The sequence below is a fragment of the Erythrolamprus reginae genome, chromosome 6, assembly GCF_031021105.1.
Source record: "Erythrolamprus reginae isolate rEryReg1 chromosome 6, rEryReg1.hap1, whole genome shotgun sequence".
NCBI classification, from domain to species: domain Eukaryota; kingdom Metazoa; phylum Chordata; class Lepidosauria; order Squamata; family Dipsadidae; genus Erythrolamprus; species Erythrolamprus reginae.
The window spans coordinates 83,486,199-83,501,136 of NC_091955.1; the positions used below are offsets into that span (position 1 = coordinate 83,486,199).

Genomic DNA, 14,938 nt, shown 5'->3' on the forward strand with positions numbered 1-14,938 from the left:
AGGTCCGGACGCCCCCTTCTCCGGCTCTCCTGCATATCTCAGAAGCCAAGGGGGGGGGTCCTTTCAAGCGGCGTTGGGCGAAAGGGCGGGCGGCCAGCAGCAGAAGGCGAGAGGTGCCTCCTTCTCCGGCTCTCTGGCAGATCGAGCGCGCGAAGAGGCACCTCTCACCTTCCGCCGCTGCTGGCCGCCCTCTTTCGCCCAGCGTCGCTTCGGAAGCCGCCGAATGCCATCAGGGGGGCGCTTGGTGACCGCCTCTCCGCTCGCCAAGCACCTCCTGACGGCGTTCGGCGGCTTCCGAAGCGACGCTGGGCGAAAGAGGGCGGCCAGCAGCGGCGGAAGGTGAGAGGTGACTCTTCGATATGCCAGAGAGCCGGAGAAGGGGGCACCTCTCGCCTTCTGCTGCTGGCCGCCCGCCCTCTTTCGCCCAGCGACGCTTGAAAGGACCCCCCTCCCTTGGCTTCTGCTGGGGGTGGGGGGGTCCGGACGCCCCCTTCTCTGGCTCTCCGGCATATCGCAGAAGCCAAGGGGGGGTGTCCTTTCAAGCGGCGCTGGGCGAAAGAGGGCGGGCGGCCAGCAGCGGCGGAAGGTGAGAGGTGCCTCTTCGCGCGCTCGATCTGCCGGAGAAGGAGAAAGAAAGAGGTCGGGTTGTGTGAAAGAGGCCGGGGTTGGGGGAAGGGGAGACGTAAGATGTGTGTGTTTTTTTTTGCAACGCCGCTCAAATGGTGCCTTGGCTGGAAGAGTAGCTGGTTTCCAGGGCATAAACTGGCTCGCTTCCCGGGATGGTAATGTAAGACATACCCCGAAAGTAAGACATAGTGGGGCTTTTGGGGGTAAAAAGAAAGTAAGACATGGTCTTACTATCGGGGAAACACGGTATATACTGCTTTATAGGCCCTTCTAATGTTTACAGAGTTAGCTTATTGCCCTCAATAATCTGGGTCCTCATTTTACCTACCTTGGAAGGATGGAAGGCTGAGTCAACCTTGAGCCTGGTAGGAATTGAACTGCCAAATTGCAGTCAGCAGGCAGTCAGCAGAAGTAGCCTGCAGTACTGCACTCTAACCACTGTGCCACCGTGGCTCATAGTAGTTGTATTCTTACTCTTCCACAGCTCTTCTTTTCAATATAGCGCAACTAGAGATGAATCATAATCATACTGTTTTCTAATTCCATGCGGAAAATCAAATGCGCAAGCATTGATACATCATATATGTCAATTTCCAGTAGTTCTCTTCCATCACACCGTGATCCAGAATGTAACACAAAGTTACTTTCCTTCAGGTATGGGAGGGCCGATGGCGTGTCATTCCCTTCGACGTCTTGCCTGATTGGTTAAAAGACAACGACTACCTGTTGCATGGGCACCGGCCACCCATGCCTTCTTTCCGGGCTTGCTTCAAAAGCATTTTCAGAATACATACAGAGACAGGCAACATCTGGACGCATCTACTAGGTACGAAAACGTTAAAACTTTTCTTATACAGTGGTACCGCTACTTACGAACTGCATTCGTTCCGTGACCAGGTTCTTAAGTAGAAACATTTGTAAGAAGAAGCTATTTTTTCCCATTGGAATCAATGTAAAAGCAAATAATGCGTGCGATTAGGGAAACCACAGGTAGGGTAGAGGCCCTGCTTCCTCCCAGGAGATTCCTAGAGAGGCCCCCACGGAGGCTTCTTCCTGCCTTTTCCGGTTATAGTTTCGGAGGCTCAGGTTTGTAAGTGGAAAATGGTTCTTGAAAAGAGGCAAAAAAATCTTAAAACACCTGGTTCTTATCTAGAAAAGTTCGTAAGTAGAGACGTTCTTAGGTAGAAGAACTCCTGTACCTCCTACTGCAATAGAAATGTAATATGCTACTCTGGTAATTCTATTAGAATGAATAGTTTTGATCCGCACTAATTTTTGTTGACTTGTTCGACCCTAAGTAGAAGCAGAAACAGTGATACCTTGTCTTACAAACTTAATTGGTTCCGGGACGAGGTTCTTAAGGTGAAAAGTTTGTAAGACGAAACAATATTTCCCATATGAATCAATGGAAAAGCAATTAATGCGTGCAAGCCCAAAATTCACCCCTTTTGCCAGCCGAAGCGCCCATTTTGGTGCTGCTGGGATTCCCTGAGGGTCCCCTCCATGGGAAACCCCACCTCCAGACTTCTGTGTTTTTGCGATGCTGCAGGGGAATCCCAGCAGGAGAATCCCAGCATCGCAAAAACGAGTGCTTCACTGGCAACGGAAGTCTGGAGGTGGGGTTTCCCAGCGAAGGGAGCATCAGTGAAATCGCAGCATCGCAAAAACACGAAACCCCACCTCCGGACTTCTGTGTTTTTGCAATGCTGTGATTTCACTGAAGCTCCCCTTGCTGGGAAACCCCACCTCTGGACTTCCATTGCCAGTGAAGCACCCGTTTTTGCGCTGCTGGGATTCCCTTGCTGGGATTCCCCTGCAGCATCACAAAAACACAGAAGTCCGGAGGTGGGGCATCCCAGCGGCGGCAGTGGGTTTGTAAGGTGAAAATAGTTTGTAAGAAGAGGCAAAAAAATCTTAAACCCCGGGTTTGTATCTCGAAAAGTTTGTATGACGAGGCGTTTGTAAGACGAGGTATCACTGTATTTCTCTCGCTGGGCGCACTGAGAATATATCTGCTGAAATAAACTCGGCATTGGCAACAGGAAAGGCATCCGGCCACTAAACACTCAGTTCCATTCAATTGCCCAGACTCCACCCCGCAAGGATTTAAGGAGTCGTTAAAAGAGAGTGGTCAATTTTTTGTTCACCTGAACCCGATATTCTGATTCATACAGCTTAGCTAGCAATTTGTAATATGCTCTTCTGCACAGCTGTGGTTGGTAACAATGTGAAGATTGCTGTTGACCTGCCTGATTGCCACTGTTACTACTACCCTGTTTTCCCCAAAATAAGACATCCCCTAAGCCAGTGGTTCTCAACCTTTCTAATGCCGCGACTGCTTAATACAGTACCTCGTGTTGTGGTGATCCCCAACCATAAGTCTTGCGCCAATTCTCCCAACAGAGCTTTAAGCTGATTGGCAGGAAGGCCAGAGGGACACTCCCACTGTAAACGCCTGATTGGTCGGATTGTAAAAATATGTTCCAAGGCCCCAGAATAGAAGCTTTAGTTCCTAACATCATGGGAAATTTGTCTTTTCCCATGGTCTTAGGCGACCTCTGTGAAATAGTCGTTCGACCCCCAGGTTGAGAACCACTGCCCTAAGCCGAGTCGGGCTTTTGAGTGCATGGCAATAAGGTCAAGCACTTATTTCAGGATTCAAAAAATAAATAAAACAGGGTCTTATTTTCGGGGAAACACGGTAAATTGATATGAATGGTGGTATTCATTTTAATTCAGATCACCCTCCCTTTTTTCTATGATAAGCATCCAACCCAGAGGTCTTCAAACTTGGCAACTTTAAGACTTGTGGACTTCAACACCCAGAAATCTCCAGCCTGCATAGCTGGTTGGAGAATTCTGGAAGTTGAAGTCCTCAGATCTTAAAGTTACCAAGTTTGGGGACCTCTGATCAAACCTGTGCCTTTAACAAGCTTGAGTTACAATGTCAAAACAAGAGGTGGTGGTATTTTTCAAAAAAAAAACTATCAGTGTTGTCCCATTGCATCAGTTTTCCTTTCGAGAGACCTTGCACTCACAAAACTGCTAAATCAGGATTCTGGCTCCAGGCCTTTGCCATGGGCTATCTGAGTCGCAATGATGCCGACCCACAATATCCATTGCAATTCTCGGTGTTGCCTTTGAAAGCAGTTTTCGTTACTTTGGCTTCCTGACCGTTGGGACTAATGTTAAGCTAGCAATTACCTTGAATTGCCATTGCAGTCATTACTGGAACAGAACTTGCTTTGACGGCATTTTTTAAAATATGTAAATTACAACTGTTTGACTTGGTAGGTTCTGCTTGAGTCAGAGTACATCTGCTCCGAGCCTTAGTGGCTCACTGATCATATCTGTGTGTCAATGCCACTTCCAGTGTGTAATTACACTAAGCTGAACCTAAATCTGGCTTTGTTGTCAGATCACTTGTTTTGTTGGGACTTCATAATCCTGCTAAAATGTTTCCTGCAGGAAGAGTCACCCCAAAATAGGAAGGGAGGAGTGTAAACAGGTAATAAGTTTGGGAGAACCAGAAATTTAGCAGGATAGACTTGAAAATCCAGAAGGAGCAGTTAGCGTTGTTAGGAATGTATGCGAGAATTTTAGCAAATCTTTGCCTCTCGACAGCAAATAAGCCAACAGCAAGTCAATCAAAGCTGGCTGAGGAACTCTGGGAGTTGAAGTCCACAAGTCTTAAAGTTGCTAAGGTTGGAGAGCCCCGATTTAAGGCAATACAGTAATACCTCGTCTTACGAACTTAATTGGTTCCCGGAGGAGGTTCGTAAGGCAAAATGTTTGTAAGACGAAACAATGTTTCCCATAGGAAACAATGTAAAGTCAATTAATGTGTGCAAGGGGGAAAAAAACCCAAGCAAAAATGGCACTCCGCTGGGCGCCGCCGCCCATCTGTCACTTTTTGAAACAGCCGGGGGGATTCCCGAACGCCAAACCTGAACTTTTGTCGAACTTCCGGGTTCGGCGTTCGGGAGGCCGCCGAGAAGCCCCGCCGCCCGGCTGTCGCCTTTTGAAACAGCCGGGGAGCTTCTCGGCGTTCTCCCGAACGCCGAAACCGGAAGTTTGGCAAAAGTTCAGGTTCGGCGTTCGGGTTCAGGAGGACGCTGAGAAGCCCTGCCGCACGGCTGTCAGCTTTGCAAAAGAGCCGCGGTCAGGAGGCTCTAACGGAGGTGGGGAATCCCAATAGGGAATTCCATGGGTGGAGCTTTGACGTCACGAAGACGTCCTTCCTGGCCGGCTGAAACGTAAAGCTTCTCGGTGGCCACCCAAACCTGAACTTTTGCCGAACGTCCGGGTTCGGCGTTCGGGCGGCAGGTTCGTAAGACAGAAAAAGTTCGGAAGAAGAGGCAAAAAATTTCCGAATCCCGGGTTCGTATCTCGGAAAGTTCGTATGACGAGGGACCACTGTATTTTGTGGTTATGTCTCCTAATACCCATGTCTTCCTTTGTCTAGGGTGTGTGTTCTTCCTGTGCTTGGGGATCTTCTACATGTTCCGGCCAAATATGTCCTTTGTAGCGCCCGTTCAGGAGAAAGTGGTGGTTGGATTGTTCTTCTTGGGAGCCATCCTTTGCCTTTCCTTCTCATGGCTTTTTCACACAGTTTACTGCCATTCAGAAGGGGTTTCCAGGCTCTTCTCCAAGTAAGCATTTTAATGATTGTCCGTGAGCTTAAAAATTCCTAGTTTGCTCCTATTTTGTTTTTTAGATCTGGGCAAGGGAAAAGGCTGAAGAAATCAGCAATTGATTTAACACACGGGCAAAATGGATTGGCGGGTCAATGTATATATTTTGAAAAATGGTAGTGCATTGTGTGTAGATAGGTTGTCCTGTAAGCTACCATATTTTTCGGAGTATAAGACACACCGGAATATAAGACGCACCTTAGTTTTGGGAGAGGAAAAATAGGGAAAAGAATCTGCTTACCAAGTATTCATCTGGCTAGCGTCCTTAGTCGGGTCAGCTTCAGCACATTATTTTATCCCCTGGTTAAGGACTTAATTTTTAAAAAAAATTCTGAGAAAATAACAATGAAACAGCTTGCAAGCCAGTAAAAGCTGGGAACATCATTAGCACCTGGAAAGAAACAGTCTGAGCAAGTAGAGCAATAGAAAAAACCCTGAAAAGACTGGAAAACATTCTTTGCAGAGAGTAACAGTGAAAGAGCTTGCAAACGGGTAAGAGCGGCTGATAAGGTCCCACAGAGTTGGCCTTCTCCGGGTCCCGTCGACTAAACAATGTCATTTGGTGGGCCCCGGGAGAAGAGCCTTCTCTGTGGCGGCCCCGGCCCTCTGGAATCAATTCCCCCCAGAGATTAGAACTGCCCCCACCCTCCTTGTCTTTCGCAAGTTACTTAAAGTAAATAAGAGTAAATTAAATTAAATTAAATTAAATTAAATTAAATTAAATTAAATTAATTGTTATTACCTGCTTAGGATGACCTGGTTTCAAAGTTAATGACCGCTAAGGCACCCCTGAAGGAGCAGTTAACTGACTGAGGGGGTGTTGCAGCGCTCCCCCACCCCCCACCCAAAGAGCCACAATGGCGCAGTGGTTAGAATGCAATATTGCAGGCCACAGTCGGGTTGGGCAGTTCGATTCTCACCGGCTGAAGGTTGACTCAGACTTCCCTTCTTCCGAGATCAGTAAAAAGAGGACGCAGATCATGGGCAATACACTGATTCTGTAACCACTTAGAGACGGCAGTAAAACACTATGGAGCGGGATATAAGTGCAATTGCTATCTCATCCCACTGGATCCCTACAGCCACTCGTGCACCTAAGGGAGATCAGGCGGCTCTAGCAAGTGTGAATCAGTTGGTCCTCGCAAGACTCCACCTTCCTTCCCAACCAGCAAGCCAGGGCAAACCAACAAGTCAGCGTATGCAAACTCCAGCAGGTGAAGGGAAGTCAGGCCCGCTGGAGTTTGCAAGCCACCTCCAGCTTTTTTTAACCCACGGATTTGCAACACTTAGCCTGCTCCACAGCCCGGCAACACCCAAGCTACTTTTCTGTTTTTGCACCCAGCCCAAGATCAGCGTTCTTACAGACTAGCAGGTGTTGTTTTCACGAACCTTAAGGAGGTTTCATCAACTGCACAACAAATGGAGCCTTGTTTTTATATTAAAAAAACACCCACTACAGCAGTGATGGTGAAGCTATGGCACGGGTGCCACCGGTGGCATGCAGAGCCATATCTGCCGGCACACGAGCCATTGCTGTAGCTCAGTTCAAGCGTATATGTGTGTGCTAGCCAACTAATTTTTTGCTCACACAGAGGCTCTGGGAGGGTGTTTTTGGCTTCTGGAGAGCCCCCAAGGGGATGGGGGAGGATGTTTTTACTCTCCCCCTGTTCTGTCGGGCTTTCTGGTAGACTTCTCCCAAAAGTTCACAGGTACATATTTCAGACACACACACGTTTGAAAATTCAAAACAATGTTCTTTATAATGAAAAGTCACTTAAACTAAGCCCTCTTTTGGTATAGCAAATAGCACTCATCTCCAAACAAACTGGTAATTTGTACAAGTCCCTTATCAGTTCTGTGATACTTAGCTTGCAGCTGTGAGGCAATTCACAGTCCTTCTTCTTTCTCAAAGTGAAACACACTTTGCTCTGGTTTAGTTTCAAAGCGGGGAAAAATCAGCACACAAAGGTCAAAGTCAGTAAAGCAGTCACGAAACACAACGATCAGATAATCCTCCACAATGGCCAAACCCACAGGCTGCTATCTATAGCAGCCTCACTAATGACCACAGCCCCACCCAACCACAGGTGGCCTCATTTTCTTTGATAATAATCTCTCAGTTGTTGCCTATGCATCGCTCTCCGCATGCGTGGCTGAATCATTAACTCTTGTTCTGAATCCAAGGAGGAGCTAGATAATTGATCTCCTTCTGAGCTGTCTACCACACTCTCCTCCTCCCTGTCACTCGTGTCTTCTTGGTCAGAGGAGCCTTCATCAGCAGATTCCACCGGGGGGGGGGCAAAACAGGCCTGCAGCATGTGGATGTCTCCCCCACATCCACAGTCCTTGGGACAGGAGCTGGACCAGAGCTAACCACAACACCCCCGGCTCCAGGGAAGCCTTTGGAGCCTGGGGAGTGTGAAACACTAGCCTACTGATCCCACCAGAAGTTGGGAAACAGGCAGTTTCCGGCCTCCAGGGGGCAGGGGGGAGCTGTTTTTGCCCTCCGCAGCCATTGAATTATGGGTGTGGTTATCGCGCACGCACGATAGCATGCACACACGCTCTTTCGGCACCCGAGGAAAAAAAGGTTCGCCATCACTGTCTTAGGGTTAGATGGGAAATAAAGAAGCCTTGACAAGCTGAGACAGTTCCTCTGTTTGGGAAAGTTTGCAAAAGTTTTGGTTTCCGGGATCAATCGACTACATATGCCTTAACATTTAAAGTTCACAAGCTGGGTGAATACAGATCTCCAGAATTGTTCTTTTCTATACTTTTGCCAGTATCCAGAATTTATTTTCAGAATGTAACTGTATTACAGATGAGATCAGGCAGGTTCTTATGGCTTATAAAGTTAGGTGCATCAGCACCACGAAAAGGGTGTGACAAAGGAGAAGACAAGGATGCTGGGGGATGTGACGTTCTCTACAAATGACATTTTTCTCCTCCTTTGTCTTAGGCTGGACTATTCTGGGATTGCTCTTCTCATTATGGGCAGTTTCGTCCCATGGCTTTACTATTCTTTTTACTGCAACCCTCAGCCCTGTTTCATCTATCTGATCGTGATCTGTGTCCTGGGCATTGCAGCCATCATAGTTTCACAGTGGGATATGTTTGCGACCCCTGAATATCGAGGAGTACGAGCAGGTGAGGTTTCTGGAGTGGCCTTTGTGACACATTGCATTGTCAGAGGTGGAATGAGAAATTGAATTTGCCTAAAGGATGCTGTCCCCTTTGAAATGACATAAGGCAATTGTCACTAAGATTTGCATAATGTAACATTCCAGTCATGTGTGTGTTTCTATAGCAGAAGGCCTTGTGACAACGTTAAAACATATTTGTTAGCGCCCTGTGAATATCACTTCACACCAGGGGTGGGTTCTAACTTATCTCACCGCTGGTTTGCAATTTACATGACAGTCTCAAAATGGGTAGGGAAAGCGAGTAGAATGCTTGGCTGCATAGCTGGAGGTATAACAAGCAGGGAGATTGTGATCCCGCTGTATAGAGCGCTGGTGAGACCACATTTGGAATACTGTGTTCTGTTCTGGAGACCTCTCCTACAAAAACATATTGATAAAATTGAACGGGTCCAAAGACCGGCTACAAAAATGGTGGAAGGTCTTAAGCATAAAACTTATAAGGAAGTCTTAATGAACTCAATCTGTACAGTCTGGAGGACAAAAAGGAAAGTGGGGACATGATCAAAACATTTAAATATATTAAAGGGTTAAATGAGGACTCAGATTGTGGGGGCAATAGGCTGGCTCTGTTAAAAAGTGCTATTGCTAACATGTTGTAAGCCGCCCTGAGTCTAAGGAGAAGGGCAGCATTAAAAAATTGAATGAATGAATGAATTAATGAATAAGGGTCAGGAGAGAAGTGTTTTTAATAGGAAAGTGAACCCAAGAACAAGGGGGCACAATCTGAGGTTAGTTGAGGGAAAGATCAGAAGCAACATGAGAAAATATTATTTTACTGAAAGAGTAGTAGGTGCTTGGAACAAACTTCCAGCAGACGTGGTTGGTAAATCCACAGTGACTGAATTTAAACATGCCTGGGATAAACATACAGTATATCCATCCTAAGATAAAATACAGTATAAAATAGTATAAGGGCAGATTAGATGGACCATGAGGTCTTTTTCTACCGTCAATCTTCTATGTTTCCATGTTTTAAATTATGGGTCGTCAGTCAAGGACTACCTGTCATTAATTGGAACAGTCAATCCTCTCAGTTCATGGAAGCCTTTTAGACATTAAAGAGCTTTGGCAGGGTTTTTTTGTTTTGTTTCTCATTTTGCCTTGATCCACTTTCTCTCAACGCAAGGTTGAATCCGATGCCCTTCCTTTGTCTCCTAGGAGTGTTCCTGGCCCTGGGCCTTAGTGGCGTGATTCCCACCCTGCACTTTGTCATTTCGGAAGGGCTCCTCAAGGCTGCCACCATGGGTCAGATAGGGTGGCTGGCCCTCATGGCCTGTTTGTACATCACCGGGGCTGGCTTGTATGCTGCTCGTATACCAGAGAGATTTTTCCCGGGCAAATGTGACATCTGGGTAAGTATAGCGACGACCTGTCAGGCATATATGCTACATTTGAAGCTCTAAGGCAGTTCTAGCAGGGCCTCTGTTTGAAACAGAAGGCGGATTAGGCAGTTGAAACCACAGCACCTAGCAAATTCATTGGTTTTCCAGAAATGGGGGTGGGGAAATAGTTGAACTATCTCAGTGTTCACTATCGGAGTCAGAGTGGCATTTGGCTATAGAAATGCAGCTTTTTGAAAGAGCAGTTCTGAGCAAATTTGCCCTTCTCATTTTAATAATAATAATAATAATTTATTAGATTTGTATGCCGCCCCTCTCCGAAGACTCGGGGCGGCTCACAACAACGATAAAAACAATATTATAATGGCACAAATCTAATATTAAAAAACTAAAAACCCTATCATAATTAAAAACCAAATAGCACATGCTATTTATTGGATTTGTATGCCGCCCCTCTCCGTGGACATACCAAACATAAATTATAATAAGCCTGGGGGAAAGATGTCTCAAATCCCCCATGCCTGGTGGTATAGGTGGGTCTTAAGTAGTTTACGGAAGACAAGGAGGGTGGGAGCAGTTCTAACCTCCGGGGGGAGTTGATTCCAGAGGGCAGGGGCCGCCACAGAGAAGGCTCTTCCCCTGGGGCCCGCCAGACGACATTGTTTAGTCGACGGGACCCGGAGAAGGCCAACTCTGTGGGACCTTATCGGCCGCTGGGATTCGTGCGGTAGCAGGTGGTTCCGGAGGTACTCTGGTCCAATGCCATGTAGGGCTTTAAAGGTCATGACCAACACTTTGAATTGTGACCGGAAACTGATCGGCAGCCAATGCAAAAACAGGTGCAAAATTACCCTCTACTGGGCTCCAGGACATGGAACAAGAAGAGTTTCCTAGCAGATACCATATTTTCCGGAGTATAAGACACAACTTAGTTTTTGGAGAGGAAAATAGGGAAAAGAATCTGCTTGCCAGGTATTCATCTGGCTAGCGTCCTTAGTCTGGTTAGCTTCAGCACATGATTTTATCCCCTGGTTAAGGTCTTAAAAAAATATTCTGAGAGAGTAACAATGAAAGAGCTTGCAAGCCAGTAAGAGCTGATAACACCATTAGCACCTGGAAACAAACAGTCTGAGCAAGTAGAGCAATGGAAAAAACTCTGCAAAGACTTAGGATTTGGAAAATATTTTTCGCAGAGAGTAACAATGAAAGAGCTTGCAAACTGGTAAAATCTGGAAATATTGTTAGCACCTGGTTAGGGCTGGAAAGAAACATTCTGAACAAGTAGAGCAATAAAAAACCTGCAAAGACTTAAGGGCTTGGAAAACATTCTTCGCAGAGAGTAACAATGAAAGAGCTTGCAAGCCAGTAAGAGCTGGGAATATCGTTAGCACCTAGTTAGGTCTGGAAAGAAATTTACTCAGAGCAAGTTAGAGTAATGAAAAAAAAACCCTGCAAAGACTTAGAGCTTGGAAAACATTCTTCGCAGAGAGTAACAATGAAAGAGCTTGCAAGCCAGTAAGAGCTGGGAATATCGTTAGCACCTACTTAGGTCTGGAAAGAAATTTACTCAGAGCAAGTTAGAGTAATGAAAAAAAAACCTGCAAAGACTTAGAGCTTGGAAAACATTCTTTACAGAGAGAAACAATGAAAGAGTCTGCAAGGTAAGAGCTGGGAAGATCGTTAGCGGCTAGTTAGGGCTAGAGGAAAAAGCTACATTCAGAGTATAAGACACACCCAAATTATTAGCTTCTTTTAGGGAGGAAAAAGTTGCTTCTTATACATTGAAAAATACGGTAAATTGTTCCTTTGTCCCTTAGCAGGCTAGTCCTGTTTCTAGGAGCTTTGTAAGACTTCTGTTATCATTCTGTACTTGTTCCAAAAAACAAAACTAAACAAAGCCCCTTCATTTTCTAATAGTGCCTTTTCTCTCTCTCTCTCTGTTTCCCTTTGCACCCCCCCCCCCCTCTCCTGTAGTTCCACTCCCATCAGCTCTTTCATGTTTTCGTGGTGGCTGGTGCTTTTGTGCACTTCCACGGCGTTTCGAATCTTCAAGAGTTCCGTTTCACCGTTGGAGGAGGCTGCTCAGAGAACGAGATGGAGTAAAAAAAAACCAACCCTCCCCTGTTGAGGATCGTAACCAAAACTGAACCATGGGAGCAGTTCAATCCCACACTTTCGCCTACAATAGTGTGGAAGCTTTGCAGGGAATCTTAAAGTATAAGTTGGGAGAAATATTCATACCTCAAACAATGGAGTGAATTGATTCTGAAGACGTGGACATTCTTAAATCTTAACTTATGTCTGGGATCTGCAACCGAAGCAAGAAAAAACAGAACAAAAACAAACCCTTTCTTAATCAGCTTATGTTCAATGCCATATTTATTTGTAGAAAATTAAGAGAGGTTATCTTGGGGAAGAGCTTGGCAATTTTTTCTTTTCTTTTCTTCTTTTTTTTTAAAAAAAATCTAGCTTAATTAATTAAGATTTGTATCTTGTTCAGGTCAGTTGATTTTTAGATGCCCTTTTTGGGAGGAAACCCCCCCCCCCAATGTAAATAAGATTTCTAACTTTCTGTTTGATTAAAAAGTTTCTATAAATGTTTTAAAAAAGGGGGGGAGGGAGATGGATTTTTGTATTGGTTGCAAAATGTCAGCACCACACACTGTTTTCTACTTTGCACAAATTCTTAAGCGTGCAAGAAAGCTAGGTGAGACTCCTGAAATCGGGCATCCGGATCCTGCAATTCTTCCTAATTCTGGTGTATCTTGATTGTCTCGATCCAGGGGACCCAAGTCCGCTGCCTGCAAGGCCCGAGAGCAAAGAACAGCTTATTAACCTGTTCAGAAAGCAGGTCTTGCCTTCTAAGCTCTCCTCTGGGGTGGTTTTTTAAAAAAAGATTCCTTCATTGGCCTTTTGCTACATTGGGGGTTCGATGACTTAAGGCACAATGTGGCATATATCCTGATTTTTTTTTTTTGAGGGGGGTGGGTGTCTCATCAGTGTTTCACCATTCTTTTGGATGTGCTGTTTTGTTGATCCAAGTGCAATTGTTGGGTACCAACCTTCTAGGTGATTTGGCCTGGGGTGGAAATGGTCTCAAGCTGGATGGGATGTACGTACACACAAGGAAACAACTTTGGTTTTTGGTTTTTTCTAAGAAGAGGATGAGGGTGTCCACGTGTTAATCCGTTATGGGTTCTCTGAGTGTGTATGTTTGTGTGTTGCTGAGTGACAGTACCACACCACGGTTGTCTGTATTAAATCCAACTGAACTCTGCAGGCTGCAATAGTAAACACTGCCATTCCTTTTCCCCCTCTTTCTCCCGGGCCTTAGGACAATAGCGTGCACGGTTTTTAATAAGTGAAAAGGCAAACCATCCCACAGGATAGACTTTTCCACCGCTTGTTTAAAGTAGCGTTTTGTGCCAAGAGAAAGTTGTGAGCGCTTTCAAAAATGTTTCCAATTTAATGGAATTTGAGGCCAGGAGTATTTGTGGAGGAGAGAGTTATGGCACAACAAAGCAGCCAGCAGGACAAGTAAGAAGAGTTATGTTTATTGCTGGTGAGAAATATTGAATCTAGAGAGAAACACCTGAGCAAAATGCAGAATTCACAGACTAGACGCCCCGTAAGGACAAATAATTTAGCCTATATAGTAAGTTATTGGGGATCGATGGTGGGGCAACGTAATTGGTTATGGTTTTAAAACGTGACATTTTTATAAAGAAATCCTTGGTCTTCCCCTTAGCTCTTCTTCTCAAATGGGCTCCTCTTAAGTATTTAAACCTGCAGGAGGTGCCTAGCTGGTTCTTGTGGGCAAATTCAAATACAGGTGTGTTCTGGAGAGGATCACGATAAATCTCAGCCTAATATATTTCAGCGTGTTGATCCCAAAACTAAAAAAAAAAACAGAACAGTATTAACCGAATCCCTTCAACCAAACTGGGAAACCAGTTATGAGAAACTTTGGAGTTTTGTGTTTATGGAATCAGCCGGTAGAAGGACAGCTTGCTTAAGGTGGGGAAGTGGTGATACATATCACACCTGGGCTTACCTGTTTTGAGAAGCGCTTTTGCAGGTGTATCTCTGTCTACACCAGCAGAGAATATATCTCCTCACTCTGGATGCTCACTCTGAATGTGGCACTTGCAATCCAGTCCAAACAGCACAGAACCTGTACACAACACAACGCACCAGTTTTGCTGTCCTTAACTCAAGATATCGTGCGTCCCAATATGAAAACTGCATAGCTGTGCACTTTTTTTCTGCAGTGCTCGCTGAGACTTCCTCCCAGGTTGGCACCTGAACGCCTTACTCTCAGCAACTGGAGGTTCGCTTTGCTTTCTTTTGGGGTGTGCGTGCATGTGTGGGTGTGCGTGCAGGGTTCAGCATAGCTGGTAGTTGAGATAGACAGCTCCCCCCCTTTAACTAGTGGCCTTGTTCAGTATTTTCTTTTCATTTCTAATTGCTCACTGTTGAAGGCAACAAAGCACATCTTGGATTTTGAAGACTGGGGAGGGGTCTCCGGCCAAGGGAATCCCCGTTACTTGTTGTATTCTGAACTTCTAATAAAAAGAACAACTGGAAAACGGGATTGGATTTTTGCTTTTGTTGTTTGTATTTGTATTTATTAGATTTGTATGCCGCCCCTCTCCGTAGACTCGGGGCGGCTCACAACAGTGATAAAAACGGTACGTAGAGACAAATCTAATAATTAAAATCTAAAATACCAATTATACATATAAAAAATCTAAAAAAACCCAGTAAATAAAAACATACATACAGTCATGTTGTGCACAGAAACTACATAGGCAAGGGGAAGATGTCTCAGTTCCCCCAAGCCTGACGACAAAGATGGGTTTTGAGGAGTTTACGAAAGGCAAGGAGGGTGGGGGCAATCCTAATCTCCGGGGGGAGCTGATTCCAGAGGGTCGGGGCCACCACAGAGAAGACTCTCCCCCTGGGTCCCGCCAGACGGCATTGTTTAGTCGACGGGACCCAGAGAAGACCAACTCTGTGGGACCTAACCGGTCGCTGGGATTCGTGCGGCAGAAGGCGGTCTCGTAGGTAATCT

General features: G+C 45.7%; 1 protein-coding gene across 1 annotated transcript in view; it reads left to right on the forward strand.

The window, feature by feature from the left end:
* The window catches only part of ADIPOR2 (adiponectin receptor 2), a 35,295-nt gene extending 20,842 nt beyond the window's left edge, over nucleotides 1-14,453 (forward strand). Inside the window, exons 4-8 of the mRNA XM_070756478.1 lie at nucleotides 1,282-1,453; nucleotides 5,093-5,279; nucleotides 8,281-8,468; nucleotides 9,683-9,876; nucleotides 11,839-14,453. Coding sequence (XP_070612579.1) covers nucleotides 1,282-1,453; nucleotides 5,093-5,279; nucleotides 8,281-8,468; nucleotides 9,683-9,876; nucleotides 11,839-11,967 — 870 coding nt within the window. The 3' untranslated portion in view covers nucleotides 11,968-14,453. The remainder of the gene's footprint in view (nucleotides 1-1,281; nucleotides 1,454-5,092; nucleotides 5,280-8,280; nucleotides 8,469-9,682; nucleotides 9,877-11,838) is intronic.
* Nucleotides 14,454-14,938: the final 485 nt, after the last annotated feature.